At 40.1% G+C, this 22687-nt stretch overlaps 3 protein-coding genes across 9 annotated transcripts in view; all 3 read left to right on the top strand.

Moving 5' to 3' along the window:
* rap1gapa (RAP1 GTPase activating protein a) overlaps nt 1-5961 on the top strand; it is a 38298-nt gene extending 32337 nt beyond the window's left edge. For 3 of the 7 annotated variants that reach the window (XM_041047350.1, XM_041047331.1, XM_041047375.1), the window contains 10 exons: nt 22-162; nt 1282-1413; nt 2759-2836; nt 3880-3989; nt 4120-4239; nt 4435-4570; nt 4697-4808; nt 5181-5260; nt 5537-5584; nt 5861-5961. In XM_041047350.1, the coding sequence (XP_040903284.1) occupies nt 22-162; nt 1282-1413; nt 2759-2836; nt 3880-3989; nt 4120-4239; nt 4435-4570; nt 4697-4808; nt 5181-5260; nt 5537-5545 (918 nt within the window). In that variant the 3' untranslated portion in view covers nt 5546-5584; nt 5861-5961. The remainder of the gene's footprint in view (nt 1-21; nt 163-1281; nt 1414-2758; nt 2837-3879; nt 3990-4119; nt 4240-4434; nt 4571-4696; nt 4809-5180; nt 5261-5536; nt 5585-5860) is intronic. The other 4 variants (XM_041047341.1, XM_041047368.1, XM_041047360.1 and 1 more) reach the window with 4 other exon arrangements.
* A 2861-nt stretch (nt 5962-8822) lies between these two features.
* Nucleotides 8823-11431, top strand: aurkaip1 (aurora kinase A interacting protein 1). The gene is made up of 4 exons (XM_041047380.1): nt 8823-8912; nt 10196-10301; nt 10404-10867; nt 11105-11431. The coding sequence occupies exons 2-4, from the start codon at nt 10250-10252 to the stop codon at nt 11219-11221; spliced, it is 633 nt and encodes a 210-aa protein (XP_040903314.1). The 5' UTR covers nt 8823-8912; nt 10196-10249; the 3' UTR covers nt 11222-11431.
* Nucleotides 11432-11684: 253 nt separating this feature from the next.
* LOC121187898 (matrix remodeling-associated protein 8-like) lies at nt 11685-22416 on the top strand. The gene is made up of 10 exons (XM_041047379.1): nt 11685-12212; nt 16885-16911; nt 17039-17347; nt 17442-17543; nt 17641-18102; nt 20523-20681; nt 20860-20890; nt 21005-21084; nt 21177-21227; nt 21359-22416. Exons 1-10 carry the CDS (start codon nt 12185-12187, stop codon nt 21382-21384), a joined length of 1275 nt encoding a protein of 424 aa, XP_040903313.1. The 5' UTR covers nt 11685-12184; the 3' UTR covers nt 21385-22416.
* Nucleotides 22417-22687: the final 271 nt, after the last annotated feature.

Genomic DNA, 22687 nt, shown 5'->3' with positions numbered 1-22687 from the left:
GTATGTATGTGTGTTTGTAAGGAACGAACGCGGTCGGCTTTGTTAGAGACCCTGTATGAGGAGCTCCACGTGAACAGCCAGGCCATGATGGGAGTTGGAGGAGAGGACGACAAACTGGAGAACGGGAGTGGAGGAGGAGGGGGCTTCTTTGAGTCCTTCAAGGTAACTGGAGAGGCAGCAGCAGAGGCTGGGGCTTCAAACTGACAGCTTTACCTCCTGCACATTTCTGCTTCAATGGAAAAGGCTCAAGAAGCTCAAATGTGTTTGCATAAACAAAGTTCTTTGTAAACAATTTGAATTCTATACTTATTCTAGCACTAAGACAGGAGCATTGTTTTCTACATAGACTGAAATTTCAGTTCAAGCTCAAACTTGTTTCTGTTTATGGAATTGCTCATCATTTTGGGGAATAGCTTATTCTCTTCCATGGCAAGAGTTATATGAGAAAATTGAAGATCGAATGTCAAACTATTCCTTTGGTCTTTGTAGTCATTATAAGACTACAAAGACCATTGCTACAGCACATGAACAGGATAAAACATTTACAGTAGTTACAGTGACTATGTTTTGTACCAGCTGTCAGAAAAAAAAGGGCGTCTTCTCTCTGGTGGTCTTTCAGGACATTTCTTGTCTCTATGCAAGCTGCAGGCTGTAAGGGCTTTATCAATCTCCCTCAGTCTCTATTAATCTGAATGAAGAGAAGCTCTGCTGCTCTGTCCTGCTGGAACACACCACTCTTGGCTTCCCAGCTTTTCTTCCACATGCTTCCTAGCTGTTCTGTGCTGCTGTATTCTCTGCATGCTCCGGCGTTCAGTCACTGGTCACTTGTTTATCTAATTCTGCCATCCTTGACTATCATGATATCGAAGAGAATGGATAGTGTTCTTTCACCATCAGATGCCTCTGCCTCTGCACTCTGCTCCATGCCTGCAAAAGAGGTGCACCGGGCTTTAAACTTCTCCTGGCTGTGTTTAAACTCAGTGTGGTCAGACATCTGCAAGCCACTTGGCCCTTCTACTTCCCCTTTCTTCTCTTACCACCTATCTAAACATAATGACTCATCTGAACCCCCCCTCCGGGCACTAAAGCTTAGCAGTGTTCTCTGTCGCTTCCTTGTCTGTCAGGATTAGCATCAGGCCAGTGCTCTCTGCCTGTGGTGGTCAGTGTTCAGGGACAGCCCCGAGGCTCCTCTCGGCCTGTTAACGCCGCACAGCAATGCTGAAGGGTCACAGGGGTCAGTGCCATCTGAATGTATCTCCTCCTCCTCGTCTCTCTCTGTAGCGGGTGATCCGCAGCAGGAGCCAGTCTATGGATGCCATGGGTCTTACTTTCAAGAAGCCGCACACAGTCTCCACTAGCCTGAGCGGCAGCTTTAACCACAACCCCGCAGAGAGCCCCAAATTCCCAGGGATAGTAAGTACAGTCCCACTCCTCCTGGTCTTGAGTGAGGCGAGTCTCGCTTCCTCTACCTCCACCCCCAGCAGTTCTACTAGAGTTCATGCCCCCTCTTCCCTCACTTGCCTGCTGCACTAACTTCTCACAGAGAAGGGCTGCACACTCGGTCGAGTGGAGCATTTATGCCTGGGTCTTAAACTTGGCTCTCACATTACAACGGTTGCACATTGTCTGCCCCCACAAGATGAAGTGACACTCATAGAAGTGGCACGAGGTGCATTTCTACCCTGGATTAAAGCTGCTTCTGATATTTCCTGTTTTTACTTGTGTATTCATGATTTAAATCCCCCATGCATCTGAACTGTCTATAAGTATGTGTGTGTAAGTGTGCATGCCAGCTAAAGCTTGTGGACTCATTTGGTGATCACACAAATGTTTTTATTGTTAATATGAACGAAGGAATATTTCTGTCATCAGGTGAAAACCTTGTATCAACAAATGGCATTTTTTTTTTCCTTTTTTGAGTTCATATCATTTATTCTGAAAACACTGCATTACGCAATTTTTCATAGAGGATTTTTTTATCCTTCAGCTCAAAGTGAAACTCACCTACAGTTGTAGTTACAAGGTTTTCACAGACACTGTGCATATGGTTGCTTGTCTGACATGTACGGTATATTTCGGGGGGGCTGTAGTATTTTTTTATGGAAATGCTCTGATTTGTCTGGAAATGAAAATCATTATGAAATTTCATGTTTCTTTGTGTTAGGCACTGAACAGGATTTTTAGTCTTGTATACACAAACAGACACACACGGCAGTACCATTAATATTGTATGTCTAGATCACATTTAAGATTGCCCTCAAAAACAACTAACCATTCCTATTAACCAACATGCTTTATTAGTGAATATGACTGAAGCTTGCTTTTTGCCCATAACCCTGTCTTGATGTGAAACCTAATGTATAACATGCTGTATGTCCTCCTCTGTTGTTTTTTTTTTTTATCTCTTCTTCATGCTCTCTCTCACAGGCATATGGCTCCCATGCTCTTATTGGCTCACCATTTCTCTCTCCCATTCAGCTGCCTGTGTTGCACCCATGGAGCCAAATAATGTCCCTCCCTGTATTCTCCAATTAACACGTGCTTTGTATTTTGTTTGAACAACAATTTACTGCATGGAATCTCATATATATTTGTATATATCTCATGTTTTCTCTCCCCCCCTCCCCCTTGCCCTCCTCTCTTTCTTTTGTCTGTCATCATCACTCTCTCTGTCTCCCTCTCTCTCTCACATATTTCTATCTCTCTCTCTCTCTCTCTCTCTCTCTCTTTCTGTCTCTGCTCTTCCTGTGTGGCTCAGTCGTTGCTTGTCCCAGGCAAAAGTCCGAGTAAATATGGACGTCGAGGCAGTGCCATAGGGATAGGAACAGTAGAAGAGGTTCATGTCTAATTCTAACTTCTCTCTAACGACTCACTTCTCCTCTTTGCTCCTTCTTTTTTTTGTCTGCATGGCTCCACTGCATCACGGCCAAACACTTTTATCTATACATTTCAGCACCCTAACGTGTATTTACTGTAGTATGCCTTGTGTGTTATGGACAGGTTGTACCGTCTAAAGATCTGTGATAAAACAAAAGCAGATATATTGTTGGAGATATTGTTCTCCACATTTTCACATTAAATGATTTAATAATTCAGGTCTTTGTGATTTTAAATACACTTCCAAATAGAAACTATTTAAATTATTAAGAGATTAACAGCTCTGTGATGTGAGTGTAGAACATAGTGATATTTTAAGGTGCCACCCTTGAGTCAGTATTATAGATTTATCTGTATTTTCACTTTCCTCTCTTGTTACTGCAGTATGCGTTCGCCTTCTATACTCTTTTCTACCTATTCTGTATTTTAATTCATTATGCTTAATTCTCTATTTGTTTAAAAACGATGAATATTAATGATTTAATGACCCCCTTACAGAGAAATTATGAAAAAAAGAATCCTCCTCTTGCTCTTTGAAGCCACATCGAATAAAAGGCTTTTTCAAGTTCTTATTTTGAGAGCTTTAAAAGGGAGACTGAACGAACAAAGCAGTCGCTGAGAAAGCATATTTAGTGGTAGGCCCCGGAGCCTTTAAATCCATCTTTCATCTCCCGCCTTAGTGTGCTCTGCTCTGGCTGGAAGACTGGCACCAGGCCTTGACATTAAGCCGCTAAGTGCATATTTTAACATTTTTTTCATCATAGTAACTACTCAAAGCGAGCAGTGTTACTCCTCAGCCTGATAATTCAGTGCCACATGTGCTTTTGAAAAGCATTTTTACAAATGAATACAAATAAAATTGTCAGAATAACAATCAAATTCCCCCTCAGTAATAAATAGATTGAAAAACTCTTGAGATTAATTTCATGTTACTCAAAGATATTTAAGGTATTAGAAGTATTTTAACTCTGACACTGACTGTCTCTCTTTTCTCCCTGGCAGTCTCTGATAATCCCAGGGAAAAGCCCGACTAGGAAAAAATCTGGTCCTTTTAGCTCCAGGCGAAGCAGTGCCATCGGTATTGAAAACATTCAAGAAGTCCAGGAGAAGAGGTGAGAAAAGACTCCTGCACATTCCTGCTGTGTTCATCTTGTGTGTATTTATACTCCATTTGTATTTTCTCTCTGTGATATCTTGTGTTTCTGATATTTTATGAATATATTTATATGTCTCATGTCGCAGTCGAGAGAACTCCCCAAATACCCAGAAGACCCCTGACAGTGGCCACGTATCTCAAGACCCCAAATCTGACAACTCGTCCAATCAGAGCTCCCCTGAAGTGCTCACAACCACCAAGAACAGGTGTGTATGATAGACAGGTCGCATCCATATCACATGCATGTACTGATCGTAGAATTCACTTTTTGTCTCGCCATACCTGCGTTTGTGTAACCGCTGGTATATCCTCGGCTGCAGCAGCATGTTGAATGGCTGTGTCTCATACATGAGATAAAATCAGGTTTGGCTGTGCTGGAGAGTGGTTAACCCAGGTTGTAGTTCTTATCTCGGTGGCAGGGCCCCATCCATCCCTGAGGGTCATGACCTCTCCCGCTCCTCCTCCAACGCTAGCAGCTTCGCCAGTGTGGTGGAGGAGAACGAGACAGAGGCAACAGAGGACTATGACACAGGCATGGTGAGTGGTTTATTCAGTATGTGTCCCTGTGGGACAACAAGATGATGTGTATTTAAGTCATGTATTTGTCTTCCAGTCTAATAGGCATGTGTGTTTTGCTGTGTCTCTCCTTTGTACACTCCAAAGGAGAGTCTGTCATCTGCCGGGACGCCACATAAGCGAGACTCCTTCACCTACAGCACCTGGCTGGAGGACAGCATCAGCAGCACCAGTAACACCAGCCGTGGGAGCTCCCCAGGTGAGATAAATGGGGTACTCGGAGAAGCAGGCCCAAGAGATATTAGGAGGGATTTATCTCTTGTTTATCAGGGTGATGGGGGAGGCATCCTTATATACAGTCCATGGATCAATCATGTGACCTACAGACTACCATAGATACCAAGAACACAAAACATCACCTTTAGAAAAAAAATGTGTATATGATTTTTTTAAACAAAATGCTATATTTACTCTTAATGGATACAAAAAATTCATATGACATCTGAAAATATATACGATGAGGTGAACAGAGCATGGTGTAAGTTACTGGAGAAGAGCTGTGCAACATGCTTTTATTTTAATGGACATGCACAGTATGACTGATTTCACACAATTCTGGCTCATCCTTCAGGGCCTGGTAAACCTGAGCGAGGGAAGGGGACAGACATTCGTATCAAACTGGAACGACCACATGATCATCAGTCCTCATCGGTGAGTCAAACCCCTCCTGCAGTAAACAGAAATTTAATTTCTTAATAATTAGCTACCCCCAAATCTCATTGGTTGCTGTGCATGTTTTTTTCTCTTAATGCTCGATGCACCCTAGAACTGAAATATTTTATACTCTTCGATAAAACTGACGCACACAATAGGTGCTGCACTGAAGCTATGTAACACTGCCTTGTGGTACTTTATTGCTTTGTGTGTGCTGTTGGTGATGTTTGGTTCTGGTCTGTTTGTTTTTTATTTCTGTATCTCTGTGTGCAGAACTGTTAGCTCCACACACCTGGTTGTATCCTGGATCTCCATCTTCAGGTTAGACTTTCTTCAATATCATGATCTCTCATTCCATGGATTTAAACAATGAACAAATGGACCAGAGACTGTATATACAGTTAAATGATACTAAACCAAATGCTTCTTGTACACATATACAGTATATTCACATTTTCTGTGTAACTGTTTTCAAGAGCAGTGAGGAATATCCACCACAGAGACATATAGATGTTTTGGCAATATGAATATACGCTGCAATCTGACAACTTAATTTGTGTGAGGCATTTTTAACAGATGTTTCTCTTATTCCCAAAGCATTCCCATAAGTCACAATCCTTCTGGGAGATGAGACAAGTGCAGGCGTTCGCCATGACCAGTGATGAGAGGGAGAAAGATGTTGAAGATGCGAAAGACGAGAAAATGCAGGTGGAGCCTGGCCAGCCTGCTGCTCAGTGAGGGACAGAGTGCAGAAATCCAGAAATCTGGAAGACACTGGAGAGGATGACGCACAAAGAGGGGCCAGCTTTTGCACAGTGTTGTTTCCTTCCGCTCTTTTCTTTGCCTGTTCACACATCTGTTGCCTATGTGTATGTTTTTTTTTTTTTTTTTTACCTGATCTTTGTTTCAAAAGCACACATTTTATCAACAAATGTAGTAGTTTTAGTTAGTCTATGTGTGCTGGCTATACAGGGTAAAGACAGTGCCACTGATCTGTTGAGATTGTGAGATGGAATTTTGCTGCAACATATAGAAGACCACCTGGGTGGTTTTAGCAAGTCAACAAAGGTTTTGGTTCAATAAACATCTCTAACGTATACATAATACCAAATATACAGCATCGAAATGAGTATTTTCTAACAAGATATCCAATGTGATATAGAATTCTTCTGTTGGATTCTGTATTAAATCCAAATAGAAGAAATGTATAGCTGCAGCAAAACAATTGTACTCTTGCCTCTACCACCCAAAAACATTAGATTAGAATAGAATACAAACTTAACTCCACAAGTCACAGTGAAGATAGTTGTGTATCATAATTTTTTTTTTAAATGGCCTTAAAACCTGCAAAACGTGCAATGTCTTTGTCCCTTCAAATTGTTTTACCTCATTTACCTCCTTTGAATCACGTCTTCTGCAGCCATTAATGAGAAATCAGTATTAGATTAAAACTAATATGCTTCGAGTCCTTTTCAAGCACCCTGGTTTCTTTAGAAAATTTGGTGGTGCAATGCATCAACACTGTCTGTACAGTCTGCTAATATATGGATATATCTATCAATGACTGATTTAACTGCTTTGTCCATCGTGTTCGCTGGTGGGGAGACCAGTCTCCGCATTATGTTCTGAGTTGCTTTTTTTTTCTCTAATGTATGTTTTTATTTACTGATTTGGTTCCTATTGAAGTGGCATTTATGGCGTACATCTGTTAGACCGTACCTCTGTGGTGACTACATTCAGCATCCTGCCATATACTTATTCTGTGTGTGTTGCTTTGGAGTAAATTATGCTGTTGTCATCTGTAAAGCTCTGTGTGTTCCGGGGGTCAGATCTCTTTAAGTGCAGTAAATTTGCAATGCAATTATAATAAAACAGTGAATATTTATTTGCCAGTTAGAAAATAACTACAAATACAACTACTGATTTTGTAAATAGATATCTAGTTGGAGTACATAGTGTATAATGTATAGGCCATTGATTTGAGATGGGATTGACCAACACCTTGAAACAACTGCCAAGTAAACAATTTATTGTTTTTTTCTCATACACTTAAATTTAAATATTATTTTGAGAGAGTTTTGTAGAATAAAATTATTTTAAAAGCTATTCAGACTATTCTGTAAAAGGGAAGATCTTACAGTACATCCTGCTGATCATTTTGTTGCCTTATCATCACAGACTGATGGTGTAAGTATAGATAGCAAAGCAAATATTTAATAGCCAGCAGGATTTACAATGAAATGAATGTTTTGTTGTTGTTGTTTTTATTGTAAATAAATGCCCTGACAACTTTACAGCCTGCTGTAAACATCATCTCTTGCCTTGCATCACATCACTCAATGCAAACTTATTCCTTTGCTTTAACTTGTCAGCCAGTATTCCGTGGTTTTTGCACAATATTCTGAAACCCACATAGTGAAAATCCCTGCTGTGAAATACCTACTTACTGTAGATGCTCCATTTCCCACCATCGTAATGAAAGCCAAGAGAGAAAGCCCCATGAATAAATGATTTGATGTGGCTGCCCACAAGTATGTAAAACTAGAGCAATCTAAAAGTGGAGGCTTCCTTGGTTATAGAACTGTGCCACACGGAAGAAAGAAACGTATTCAGTTTTAATGAGTCAAAAGGAAGTAAAACTGAATCAGGAGTGAAACAGGCTTTTCAAATGTATCTGCTCACAAAACAATAATGGGCTGAGTTCAACATGTTTGTAGCACTTCATAAATAGGTTTAGAAATAGGTTTTATAATGTGAAAGGAAAAACATGAACCCTAAATATTCTTGTTTCTGTTCTGTCCTGAATACTCTGGACTTTTCTGTTTTATATGCTGATACATGCCTGAATCTAATATATCTAAAAAAACACAGCACAATACAGGCATGTTACACTATATACTGTACATACTGTTACCACAGATAGAAAATGTAGTTTGTTATGGTTAAGTTACAAAAAAGAGTCAAAGTGAACCAGATGTCAACAATCATCGACATGCTAATCTTCCTGTATTTTTCCTGTAATCATGTATTCATGTTCATGTTCTCTCAAAGGTCCTCTCTATTATTTATCTTACATTTGCATTTCATTACTGAGCTGCATCCAGGCAAACTAAGGGCACAAACCCTAAATCAAACTGATGGTCTACTCCATGGAAACGTTAAATGTTAATGTTTTCATTTGCACACCTACCACTGATATTTAGATTGTTAGTGCCCTCCAGTGGAGTTCATTTAAGCCTTCAACTCATCTTCAACTGTATGTTGCTGAGCATAGGTCCTCACAGTATTATTCAGTTATGAATACAAGTCGATCACTTGGTTTTATTTGTATTATTTTATAATTGCAATTACAAGAAAAGAACAGAAACAAAGCTACATGCAGCAGGACAATTTATTATTATTAGTGGTAGTAGTAGTATTTGTATTTGAATCCTTGAATTGTTGTTGTTCTTGTTGTAACATGTTTCAAAGCCTAATTGGTTCATAAAATCTTTTCTATTCTCCTAGGACCTAGGTCCTAAGTATCTGCTCCCGCGGAACCTTTCTTCTCTCTGAGAAACAGGAACCGAAGTAGATTTGTGTGGCACCGGCCGGAACTGGGCTTCTGAAGTCACATTGAAGACGAAAACCCCGGTCACTGTAATAACAGGTGAGGTAGCGCTGTTTTTAAAATAAATACATTTATTGTATGGGTATTGTCAGATAGTAGGCAGCAGAAACATTCTTAGCTTTATTTTATTAGAGACAATATCGCGACTTTCGCGTCGAAAGCGGAGCTACTACTAGCTAGCATTAGCAACAACCCAAGCACTGCAAGGCTGTATACCGGGGGGCACCCGGAAACGAGAAAATTACTTGATTGTTAGTGTTAACATTGATTCGTTTACTTTCTGTCGAAAACATTTGTGCATTTCGCTGGTTTTAATGTAGTTAAAGACATCAGTGACATCAACTGCCTGTATCGGCGAACCTAATCCCGTGTTCACGCGGATGGATGTTATCGTGAGAGTGCAACTGACCGTCACGTTCATTATCGTAGTTTCATACTGAGGGAAAAATTCCCATGACAACGCTTCAGCTTTCTTATTTAATTCGACTAAGAGTCCAAAACCCTAAAGCTGATGAAAGCTAAAACATTCCCATGAAGTTGGGATACGTTTAAAGTTTGACTATTGATTAAAGGACTAGTCAATTAATAGATTTGTCGGTGGGCAGAATAAACGGTAACTGCTCTGATAAGTAAGTGTAGGGTGGCTGGACTCACCTTTATTGACCAGGTAGGGAGTTTGGAATTGAGCTGCCGCTCCTCTGCCTCAAAAGGAGCCAGTTAAGGTGGTTCTGGCATCTGATCAGGATAATTCCTGGACGCCTTCCATTGGAGGCTTCCAGGAATGTCCATCTGGTAGGAGACCCCGGGGTAGACCTAGAATATGCTGGACAGACTTCATGTCTCATCTGGCCTGGGGAGAGGGACGTCTGCACTACCTTTCTTAACCTACTGTCACCGTGACCGAATCTAGATGAGTCTGTCCCTGAAGAATCTTCTCATTTAAGACAGCAAATAAGTGCATTTCTCAAAAATATCAAAATATTAATTCAAGTGTTATTACAAGACTATAAAGGTCTTTGTTACCGCACAGGAACATTTAATATTAAAAAATTCCAACTGTCATGTGGTTCCATCTTCTCCACTGTGAGGATTTGCTGTTTTTCTCTGTTGTTGTTTTATATCATAAATTAAACATTGTTGTGTTTTGGATTGCTTGGTTGGTCAAAACAAGATGTACAGAGTTCTGCTTGGATGTTCTTTTTATACCTTGGAAAAAGTAGTTGGACAAAAATAAATCGCTTAGCTTATTATTGACTTTTACATAAAGCTTTTTCTGAGTTTTATGTAAGCTTTGACTAACAGTATTTTGTTCATGCCTACAGCACATGTGACCAGTCAACCCATTCCTGATGACCTGATTTGGATGATCGTTAACAATGTTTACTTCAAAGGTTGTCCCTCGTCTCAATCTATTACGTAGAGCAACTTGTAAGTATGAACAAGCTATCCTTCTGTGTCAACTTTAACTCTAATTCCTGTGTAAGTAATATAATTCAGGATTACCTAATTTCCTTTTGTTTTAATACCCAGGTGCACTTCAAACCCATGGAGACATTTTGAATGCGTCCATACAGCCGGTTGTTCCTGCTTACTGTTTATCATTAAAACCAAAATTTAGAAACTACTCAACAGCAGCAGACAACACACCTCCCCCTCGATGGATACAGCTTGAGCCAGAGCTGGACGAGGCTCTTGTGCCACGGAAACTGTCAGTAAGTCCTCTGGAGAGCTGGCTCTCCCTGCGCTACTCCCTTCCTCCCCTGCTAGAGTCCTCTCCACCACAGGAGGACATAGAGCTGCTGGAAGAGAAGGTGCTGCCACCCATCTCTGTCCCTGTTTTGGAGGATGACACGGGCTCAGCAACACCGCTTATATGTAAGAATGTTCTGAAGATCAGACGGCGGAAGATGAACCAGCATAAATATAGGAAGCTGCAAAAACGGATTAAGTTCTTGAAAAGGAGAGTGCTGGAGGGCAGGGGGAGGAAGAAACAGGTGAGATTTTTCTCTAGACAAATTCTTTTATCCAGTCTTGTCACACTTGTGAGTCAAATGATTTCTTTCTGTTTTTTTCTGTTCTTTTCAGTAAATTATTCTCAGTTTGATGCGTCATAGCGTGTGGATTTGTTTTAAGCTTGATTTACTCTAATTACAGCACAATTTTCTATAACTAGCTGAACATGAGTTTACTTAACATTAACATGGGCAAATGTTTGTCTTCATCCTGCACAGAAACGATTTGAGGCGGATTTGAAAAGGATTTGGACAGGAGCTGGACTGAAGAAGGCTCCTGACGGATGGAGTGCACCTAAGATCTACGTTCAACATCAGAGAAGCAAAAGGCGGTGAGAAACACAGACAGTGGTTCCAGAGTGCGTCTCAGCAACAACACACTTCACACACTGCACTTAAAACAGTCAGCCTACGTTGTGCAGCTTAACTGAAGTATGTTTCACTGATGAGGACATATGCTGTATGAAGTATGACATATACAATTATTTTTAACAAAGTGTACGTAATCTAATAAAAATCTTTCTCTGTCAAGCCCAAAGCATAGTGTGCTGTAGTTTTCTGTTAGGATTATTTTATCCCCCAGAACAGTTTACATGTTTCCTGATTGTACTGTGGATGGCAGTATTGTGCAAAATCTGAAATAAAATGCGCCCCCCATTACCACTGTCACCACTGTGGTAGTCTTTATAGCACAACCAAAACAATAAGAGCATTGAAACGTAAGTCAAAAAGTGGCATTTAAAAAAATGCTTCTACAATAAAACTAATTAATAGGCCTCAATGTAAAATAACTTGATTGAAAATATAAACCTGTTCTACGCTCTGTGCTTAGCAGCATAACTAATGCAAACAAATGGATACTGTCGTATCATTAGGCAGTAGCCTGTCTTTTGTTTAATATCCGTATCTCGTATTTTAAGACCTCTCAATTTGTGATCGCTGGAAAAGTTCCAGTCCTATGTTTTGGATTTGAGTGGTTACCGGGACAAACCCTGTTGTACCTTGAGGGCAAAATTCATGTTTGTCTAGTATGTGGGTGTATTGTGGTTTTCTAAAAAGCCTTGCAGCACGTTTATTATTCTGTTACTCATGTTTGTCGTGAAGAGCTCAGCAGCGAAGGTTTTGGATTTCATCGGCTGGCGGAGGCGGAGCGTGTGCGCAGGCTTCAGACGGCAGGATTATAACAAAATACAGCTGAGCCGCAGCTCGGTGAACTTGAGGCATTCTTGTGTTTTTATCATTTGATGCGCGCACCACCTCTGACAGGCTTTTACCTCCGCTGTCAGCACTGTGAAAAAGATGCACCTCGATATGATTCTCCTTCACAGTAAGTTCTTCAGTTGTCTCGCTTTTATGAGAGAAACATAACTTGAGGAAACTTTCTTTGTGCCATAATGGGATCCAGGTTAGAATCACCCGTCGGGAACAAAAGCCGAGAGCTACTCAGTTCTCAGGTCTGCTCTTCTGCAATGTAAAAAATAATAATAATTTCAAATAGATTTTTCAACTTCACTTGCAATGTCTTTGCAATGTAAGCTATAACCTAACAATAACATTTTTTTTTTGTTTTTAGTTGCGGTACAATTTTTAATAGTTAAAATCAGGACTCCTGATCCTTTTCTCTTTGTATATTATTTATACTTTTATTTGTTCATTTATTATGGACACAACAGCAGTCCACATGATTTTTAAAAACTAGTTATAGTGGCGGTAAGTATAGTCTGATGTTTTTAAAAATCGGAAAGCTGCTCATTTTGTGCCTATCTTCTTATATAGGCTATTTAAAATATTTTATCAATTTATAATTATTCATATTGCATTGGTGCATTTTTAAAAACCCAATCTATCTAATCTTAAACTAAAATCTCTCTATAAGCATGTTACTAAATTTACAGATTTTAAAAAAATAGTTGTTAGTTTTTTCTCTGCCTTTATTTTGAAATGTTCCGAGTTGTGAAAATAAAATGGATCCAGCATGGATCCGTTGCATGGGCTTAAAATGAGGCGGTGTAGGCTACATTAACGTTGCACGCCTCTGACTCGCCTCGGCCTGTTGATATAGACTGTTTCAATGTATCCGGGGGAATTTTTTTCCTTTTTTCTTTTTTTTTTTATGGCTTCAGCCCAATGTGTTTCTTGTTAACTGTGGTCTGAGTAGAGGAGTCAGCACAATCCAGCAGCCAGTCATTATATGTGTCAGTAATGAGTGTTTCACCACGAGTGGGCTGTTGTGAGTCCGGGCGACGTGGAGGAGGAGGGGGGTTTTACCACTCCAACCGTGTTTATGATGGGCTCTGTCCTCGTTAACGGGCACCAACAACGTGGCACGGAAAAGAGTAGAAATGTTGTTTTGAACAAAATAAGCTAATAAACGTGTGTCTGCTCATGCAAAGGCAGAAAATGACAAGGTCACAGTAAAAATGTGTGTTCTGGACAGCTCTACACATCCCTTGACTTTCTGAGCCCACATTTTTCACAACAGAAAAATGTGCAGGTTCCTCCACATTGCTCCAAAAAAGCTGTTTACTTCTCTGACATTTGGGCAACATCAGTTATACACAATGCATGAGCAAGAAAGCATAGTACTTACAAATCCCCTGATATCCCCACAGGTGGTGCATCGTCCCAAAAGGAGTTCCACCATGTATATGTATATGTGTATGTGTATATATATACAGATACATAGCTCTGTAGTTAAGTCCAGTGGTTCCTAACCTAGGGGTTGGGCCCCTCCAGTGGGTCAAAAGATATATCAGTGGGGTCAGGAGATGATTAGTGAAAAGCAGAAAACCCAAAATTCTTCCACTCAGATTTGTTTTCATTGTTTTGGACTTGTCTCTAATCTTTGCTTTTTCATGAAATATTAGATCATTTAGCTCCATTCATTGGCACCAGAAACAACCATTAAGAAGGTTACAGTGAGGACACTCAACGTTTAGGGACCAAAACCCTCGCCCTTCCCAACCTCACACAGTTAGACTATCATACGGACAGGAAACGGACAAAGGGATCTTTTTCCAAAAACCTGATCAGATTGATTGTTTTTTTATGGCATTAAATCAGGACCTAATTGACAAAAATGTCCACAGAGTGATAACTCCTCAACAACATCTCATCTGAGTGATTATTTCCCCCAGAGAAGACAACATGAAGGTAGCCCCCCCCCACTTTCTTAACAGACACCTACCACCTACCACAAATCCTTTCTGTCATTAACAGCATGTTTTAATGGTGGAAGGCAGATGTGATTTTTTTTTTGTGAGTAAACTCCAGATTCAGCAATTCGAAAGCTCTTTAGATAATTACTCACTTCTCCAGCTGAAACACAGGGAGAAGACGGGAAACGCTGCTGAGATGCACACCTGGCCCTCAAGAATTATACAACCAGATTTAATTGCACAATACTTTTTGCCATTTCACGGTTTTGCACTTATTTTCCTTTGTGTACTGCTCACTATCCTTGTGTCTTTTGTTTTTTCTTGTTTTTTTGTTTGGGTGGTTCCCCATACAAGTTCATATTGAAAATCCCAATATACTGCATGAAACAATCTGAGATGTTTAAAGAGGAAATGAGTCATTGGTTGAATGTCTTATAATTCATATAAATCAGAGAGATTTTTATGAGGGTATCATGTTTTTTGTATGTAAAATCTTAATCTGAAAAGTAATGAGTAACTACATTTGAGATGAAAACATTGTGGAGTAAAAGGTACAATAGTGTACTATGAAATGTGGGTGAGTAGAAGTATAAAGTAGGAGAAAATAAACTGATCAAATTCTTGTAAAGTGCAAGTACATCAAAAGTGTATTATTAAAACTTGAGTCAACATAATTCATTCCTTTCTACCACTGTATAATGGCATGATATAAATTTCTGATGGTCAACACAATGGAAAGTACCCTGTGTCTACACGTGAATGACTAAAAATACCTGAAAATCCTGGCTGCCATTTGATATATGCCCGAGTGCATGTACAGGACAGCCAAAAGGCGCTCCAGGCCTCTGAATGTATCTTTGTGTGTTCAGCTGAGTCTGCAACTGCACAGATTTATTTGATTTATTCTCAACCTGTGACAGAGCTGTGAGTAAACTTTGCACTCATACAACAGCCATGAATCACAAAAATTACACTGAGTAATTTCATGCTTTATGTTTGAGTCGTTCATGTAAAACTTTTTTGTTTTACCTTGCGTATGACCTTCTGTTAAGTGATTCTCCATGTGAATCCTGGGGTAACAAATAACAACAGTGATTTTTGAAGGTCATTTGCTAAATGTCTGTTATTATCACTGGTAATTCAATAGCACATTGTTAAGTCTTTAGAGTGAGACACGTTGTTAGCCCTGTTAGTCACCAGCCTGTGTGTGCGTGTGTGTGTCTGGAGGAGAGATGAGAGAAAATTACAGGGGCTGGGACACTTTGTTTTACCTTCTGCAGGAAAGTTTATACCCTTCAATAGAAAACCCACCAGAGTTTTCCAGCATGAGGTCGCCTCTCCGATGCCAGTGTGTGTGCTAAGATAATTTCTCTCGGCTTGATGTATTATTATATAGCTACTGGTGCATACTTATGAAATCACTGCGTGCACTGCTGGGTACAAATCACTGCATAAAGACACAGTAGTAGACTCCAGTGAATTATTATTTAAATGTGGTGAAATGAAACCTCTCAGCACACGTCTATTGCCTGTGCTGCCATTGATGAGCAAAACACCTGGATGGACGGTCTCGCAACGCGTACCAAACAAATTTGTGCAGCTCTCTTTTGGGTGTTAGGCCATCAGTGTCAATGATAAAAACATACTTGATTGAGCTATTTGTTATTTGTTGCATTTTACTGATGTAATTTTTCGAGGTGGGCCTAATTTTACTACCTTACATTCAGTGGTATTGGATAGATTAATCTATAACAGTGCATCATATTTTGTAAACTCATTGTTTGTTTTGTGAGCAAAATATTATGGATAGTTTGGTCTCTGAACTGTCCCAGAGGCCTGGCTTAAAACTAGAGGGTACAGAGCACTTAAAGTCAGGGCCTCGGTGCTCTGGAACAACCTGCCTGAGGAAATCGAGTTTGCTGAGTCAGCAGCATCTTCTTGAGACAAACATTTTAGCTACAGATGATCTGAATTTCACCGTTTTTTTTATTATTTTCCTTGAATAATGCTGGAATTAATTCTTATCATAACATCTAATGATTTGTTAGATGTTGGCATTTTTGAAATCTATAATTTATTATAGACAAAATATTTTTAAAATGCAGAATATACTCTCATAGTCATGAAAAATAACATCATACTGAAGACTCTGCACCTCTAGCCTCTATAGTTCACAGTACCCATTACCAGTACAGTAAAAATACACAGGTGTTTGGTCATGTTCTTGGACTTTTGACACCAGGTAGTGTGCCTGAAGTGAGCTGAATAGCAGCCCGGTTCTTCATCCCCTCAGGATCATGGCCTTGCAGCAAGCCAGCAGCAGCCTGGATGAATAGAGGCTCTGTATGCTTGGGCTGCATGCGTCTCTGCTGGCCCTTCAGTAAACAAACTACAAAATAGCACTGTGGGAAAAATGTATTCGAAATAGCAAATGTGCTGTAGGAAAATTTCCTATCTCCAGAGTGAGAAAACAAACAGCAAAATACATCTCCAGAGACACCCTTTGACACCTGGTGTACTTTTTTTTCTGGTCTTGTTGTGCTGTGTGGAATGTTTTTGTTATAAAATCTTTCCTTTTCACCATGTCCATGTTTCTTCAGCTTTCTTCTGTTACTTTAAACAGTCCTCTCACTGAACCCACATCTACTCCAACTCTGAAATCTTTTGCTGTTGGGTCAGTCCAGGTCAAATTTAAATCCTCCAGCCACTCAAGTAATTTTTCCTGGTTTTAATTACAAATGTTTCTCAAGACTTCATCAGTGGAAAGGCCAAAATATTTGAAAAACCTATGTAAAGCAACAACAGTAGATCCAGTTCTTATCATGTTTTTGTCTTTTTCAGTTCTTGCTGTGCTCTTCCTGCCAGGAGGTAAGACATTTTTATTTCTCGAAGCACTGACTTAATAATGGTTGAATGCATCATGCTCATGTTTCATGCCTTTTCTGTAATTTCTACATTAACCTTCTGAGCACATGTGGTCATTTCTTTGTGTCAGCATGGGGTCAGAGCACCAGCAGCAGGCTTGGTGTGGTGGTGGAGGCTAAGAACATCACGCTCCCTGAGGGGTCTAAGGCCGTTCTGCCCTGCCACAGCCCCCGCATGGTGTGGACCCGGGACAGACTGAAGGACCGTCAGAGGGTGGTGCATTGGGACTTGGTCCGCAGCAGCCCAGAGTATTCTGTAGAGAGAGTCCTGGACATGTCCCCTGGAGCCCGCCAAAGGGTCTACAATGGATTCAACAAAGGACGCATTTCCATCCCAGACTCTGCTTTCAATGATGGCAACTTCTCCCTCATAATCAACAGTGAGACTTCCTTACGTTCCAGAACCACAGTGAACATTTTGCTTTTCAATTTATTATTTCATCTTACTGTTGTTTGGATGCTTTTCTTTTTCAGATGTGGTCACAACTGACAGAGGAGTTTATACCTGTAATCTGCACCATCATTACTGCCAGATTCACCAGTCCATCCAAATCCAGCTCAATGTCACTAAGTCAGGTGAGGCTTCCTAAGCATAGGGTCTAATGTTATTCCACTGTGATTATGCATCAGATACCTTGCATAGCAATGCATTTCACACACTTTTGTTTTCCAGCTCGGAAAGAGAAACGTTACTGGGATGGAGAGAAGACTATATTTGTGGTCTTGTTGGGCAGCTCAGTGGTCTTGCCTTGTGTGAACCGACGCCCACTGTGGAGAGAGGGTCTCCAGGAGGACCAGCAGCAGGTGGCTCACTGGGACTTTCAGCCCCCTGGAGTGCGACCTGATAGGGCTGACCGCCTGGTGGACCTCTATGCTTCTGGAGAGCGCCGGGACTATGGAGCACTCTTTGCCCAGAGCAAGATGAGTGTGGCCGAAGATGCTTTTACATTTGGAGACTTCTCACTGACCATCTCTGACTTGAAGCCTGTTGATAAAGGACTGTACTCCTGCCATCTGCACCACCACTACTGTGGTCTGCATGAGAGACGCATTTTCAGGCTCACTGTGGGACCTCCACTTCCTCTCGCCCCAACGACAGCACCCAGAGTTTTCCAGAATGATGAACCAGAACCAAGTAAGCCACTCAGAATTAGAAAAAAAAAACACAAGAGGCACCACCAGAACTTTGTTTTTCCAGACGCTAGTAATGGTAAATGTTTTTCCCCGTATGGTTTCTTGGCAGGATTGTGCATGGAGTGTGAACACTGCTCCTGGGTTTTTTTTGTTGTATTTATAGGCATAGTTGGTCAGTTAAATCAGTTCCTCTTCTGGCCAGTTTCTTCTCAGTCCTCTCTGTTTTTGTGTTTGAGCTGAAAAGGGAGGGAGGCGGTAGGAGGAATGTGGAAGCTGGTTGAGTGAGAAAGAAAGAAAGAAGGAAAGTAAGATCTTCCTGTAATCTTGTCTGTGAATTCAGCGTTGCAATTAGATAAGCATGGGTTTTTTTGGAGTCATCTATTTGCAGCTCAGGCTTGAGAAGCCGTCTACAGTAAACATCTTTAAACTGGCTGCAGCGGAAGTGGTCTTATTTTCCTACCCAACTTTTTTTTTTTTTCATTTACAGCTTTTCGTTTACAGCTGGAGACATTTTAACTATGTCACAATTTGGAGTGGGCTCTTAATGGATATTTCTTGTGTTTTTATTTGACTCCGTTTTCAAAAAGTCCCCAATTATGTGTCCACACTGGTCACACTGCATCTCAAGTTTTGTTTATCTTTCTTTTCCCTGCATTTCTGCTCTGTTTCTCGGCTGATGTGTATTAGCCTCTGGTTGAGGCATGTTTACCAGCAGTCAAAGGAAGTCTGATACATCTGTTCAACATCTGGACCAGCTGTGGCATGAAAGAGCAAAGTAAGGGGAAAGGATGAAAGTATGTGTTAGGCTATAGATCCTTCTCCCCCTTTAAAGCAGTGACAGCCTATTTAATAACTCTGTAAAAGTATGTTGTGAAGAAATGCACACGTGGATCGATGGCATCCTGCCTGCGTCCCCTGAGTACACCTCAGCAAGGAATTCACTTCTTTACACACCGCTGATCTTGTCTCTTAGATCGAGACCAAGTTGTTTGTGCTCACACAGGTGCCAGCAATCATCTGAAAAGACAAATGTCATGGGAGCTCTCCACTTTAATGCTGTAATTATTTATGGCAAGAGCGAATACAACATTATTTCTTTGTAATCCTGAAGGCATCGTTTTGTGAGCTGTCAGCGATTCAACAGAAATCTTTATCTCTGAAAATGAAGATGCTTTGCCGAAGTTCATTGACTTGCAAATGATGAATATACTGCAGGAGAAAAAAAAAAAACAGGGTAACCTCTGCACAGCATATGTGAAATGGCTGTTAACACATACACACTTGTCAGATCTGTCAAGGAAATGGAAATGGGCTACTGCTGGGACGTGGCTGCAGCTCCGGTTGTGACAGTTGAGCTCTAGAGACAATGACCTTGGACGTGTCTTTGCAGTTTCATGCATATTAGGCACATTAAACAATGACAGGCGATAATTACCCACCAAGATCCTTCTTAGGAGGTGGGAGATTAAGTTTTTTGAAAGCATAGTCAGAGATGGTACATTGCATGTTTTCCTCATTAGTCCCTCAATTGTGTTTAGTTGTAATAATGTCCAACTTAACTGCTTAATGAGAGACTTGGATTCTCAAGATCCATTTTTTTTCTGTGATCTGGCTTCTGTCATTAGACTGCTCTTGAATTTGGGGAGACACTGGAAAACTATAATGGGAACAGCTCTGTAAACATGCACTGAAAGTAGCTGTGATAGTGTACACTGTTTAGAGTAGACATAGAGCCCAGCATGTATTTTCTGTACTTGTTGTTTTTTTAAATAATTAGTCAACTATCTTGAACGTGTACACAAACAGTCTCGGTCAGTGTGAGCCTGTCAGGCGGTGGAGTTCACTTGATGAGCTCAGCTGAAGGTGTCGCAGATTTATTTTCCATGCGTCCAGAAACTAGACCTCTGTGTTTGTGAGAAGATGAGAAAAGTGCTAAATGGAAAACTAATGCAGACATGCAGACAAACCACATCACAGAATTTGTCTCTCTTTCCTCACACTTCTCCTCTTTTCTGGTCAGCCTGTGTTTTCCTCAGAAGAGAGAGAGAGAGAGAAACAGCTGCATGACATCAGGTCTGGAAGTCATTATTGCCAAACAGCATTTTGACATTTAACTCCTGCTCTCCCCTCTCTCCCGCTGTCTCTGGCTTCTTGACTCAAATGAAAAAGATGAAGCCTCAGGGGGAATAAAAATGTTTAGTTATGTCGAAATTCATTTTAATTTGATCCTCGTTTATTGCCATTAAGTTGATTCACTCTAACAATCCAATATATCACTGTTAAAACATGACCATAAATCCTCTACAGCACATCCCAGTGTTATTTCATTTGAGGGTCCCTTGAGTTCACCTGTTATTTGAAATGTGGGATATTTCGTATTGCTAGGTTTGCTGTTTGATTGTATCACTTTTCTGCTTTCAGGGCTTGATGAGGTGGAGAGTCCACGTGTGGTGAATGTCATCCTCCCCGAGCACCGAGGTTATTTCATGCAGCATTTGGGCTACTTCCTGGCAACTTTCTTACTGCTGGCGTTCATCGTTGTCGCTGTCATTGTGCTGACACGACGACGCAAAAAAAGAGGTATTGTGTGCGTGTGTGTGTGTGTGCGTGCGTGCCTGGGTCTTGGCATGTATTCGACAGCTTGCTTGTACATTGTTATTATAAAAGATTATGGTTGGGAGTGTTTGGGACACTGTGTAAAGGTCACATTTTATGGACACAATGTGTTTGAGATTCTGTTTTAAATGATTTTTTTAAGGGCTGGAGTATGAGCTGCGTAGATCTGAACGGTAAGACATTATATAGTATATGTGTATATATATATATATATATATATATATATAATTATACATCATTTTTCCTTAAAGTCCAATTCTGAGGAAAACATTATTCATCTTGTGCAGAGGAAACATGATCAGTGGAGGTGAAATGTCATTAGACTGTACAGAGCTGAAGATGTGCAACCAAGAACCTCTGAATTCAGGTACAGTAAATACACATGACTTCCCTTTACAAAAAAAAACAAAGAAGTTTATTTTGCTTTCTCTTTACCTTGGTGTCTGCTACAATCCACAGACTACAAAAACAACCTACTGAAAGAGAGAGATACCAAAGACTGCAATAAGGGTGAGCTGACATTCTGCAGTTAAATAGTAAACACACTTCCAAGGGCTACATGCTTACAGCCACAGTGTAGCTTAAGATAAGAAACATTATGTTTTATTGATACGATGTTCCTCTCCCGCCTCGTCATTCAGACTTTGATGGGAAGCAGTGGAAGTGAGTGCAATATTTCTGAGATGCTGCTGGCAGGTCCAGAGCAAACACCGGAAGGGTAAAGAACCATGGAGAAAAGGAGAAAAAAAAAAGAAAGAAAGAAACCCAGGAGAGGACAGGAGGAATGCTCCCTCTGCTGTAATTCTAGCACACTAAGCTTTTTCACTAAAAGGCATCATCATTTTTTATGTCTATTTTTTTTTTTGTATAACTTGCATTTTCACCAGCTGTTGTAACAATAAGGTTAAACATTTATTTGATTCTTACTCTTTGCATCCATTGGTCAGTTTATGTTGAATATAAGACATTTTTATCATCCTTTATTAAAACTTTTATTTTTTATTAAAATGCATGCTGTTTATTAAAGTATGTTTAGAGTGTACTTTGCATGCTCACAGAGCAAAGCTCACAGCTCTTCCTAATTGTTGAAATTTGATAACATACTTTTTTTTTTTGCACAAATTCTGCTGTAGGCTACTTAATTTTTTTGAAAAGTATTTCACCAGGTTTCAAAGGGTAATTTACTGTATGTAGATAGTGTTTGGAAACAAGTGGAACACATTTCCAGCTGTGGATAGTATGGCTTTTATTTTACAAAATTCGACTGCGGTAACAAAGTGACTAAATTTTTACTTTTCTTCTGGATTTTATATATTTTAGAAATACAGTATGTGAGACTTAAATTCTTCCCCCAAGTGGATATGTAATCTCTTAGAATCTGTTTATTGATAACTTATCGGGTGAAATATAGTGAAATTTTAGGACCACAGACTAAAGGCTCAGTCTACCGAAACTCAGGAAAAAAAAAAATCTTTTAACCATGCACACACTGAATTTTCATTAGTAAAACTGCTGGTTAAATATACAGGTTGTTAGAAATCTTCACAGCTCTGTGAGGTTTACTGCAGGAAGATGTATGCTAAATCACAAACTGTAGTCCTAACCTAGTTTTTTTTTCTCTCTCTCTGTCTTGCTCACTTGCACACACTCTAATGTTGGTCTCCTCTAATAAAGTAGTTCTTTTATTAAGTATTCACAACAGTGGTCACAGACTCATGAATCACTACTTGTTCCAGTTGTTAGAAGGGGCCCTGAGGACATTGGCCCACATATTTGGTGTTTGGATAAATAGGGAACTATGATATGAACTTAAAATGGAGTCCAAGGAGAAAGATTTGAGGTAAGTAATTAAACATACAATAGAGTGATGAAACCGTGAATTCTTGTTTGAAAAGGGTTAACACTGTATTCAGGGTCTAATAAAATTGTAGTCCATAGGTTTTGTTAATGCAGTAGACACTGTAACCATG

This window comes from Toxotes jaculatrix, chromosome 2 (genome assembly GCF_017976425.1).
Source record: "Toxotes jaculatrix isolate fToxJac2 chromosome 2, fToxJac2.pri, whole genome shotgun sequence".
NCBI classification, from domain to species: Eukaryota; Metazoa; Chordata; class Actinopteri; family Toxotidae; genus Toxotes; species Toxotes jaculatrix.
The sequence above is the reverse complement of the archived record's forward strand: the minus strand, read 5'-3'. Positions and strand labels throughout refer to the sequence as shown.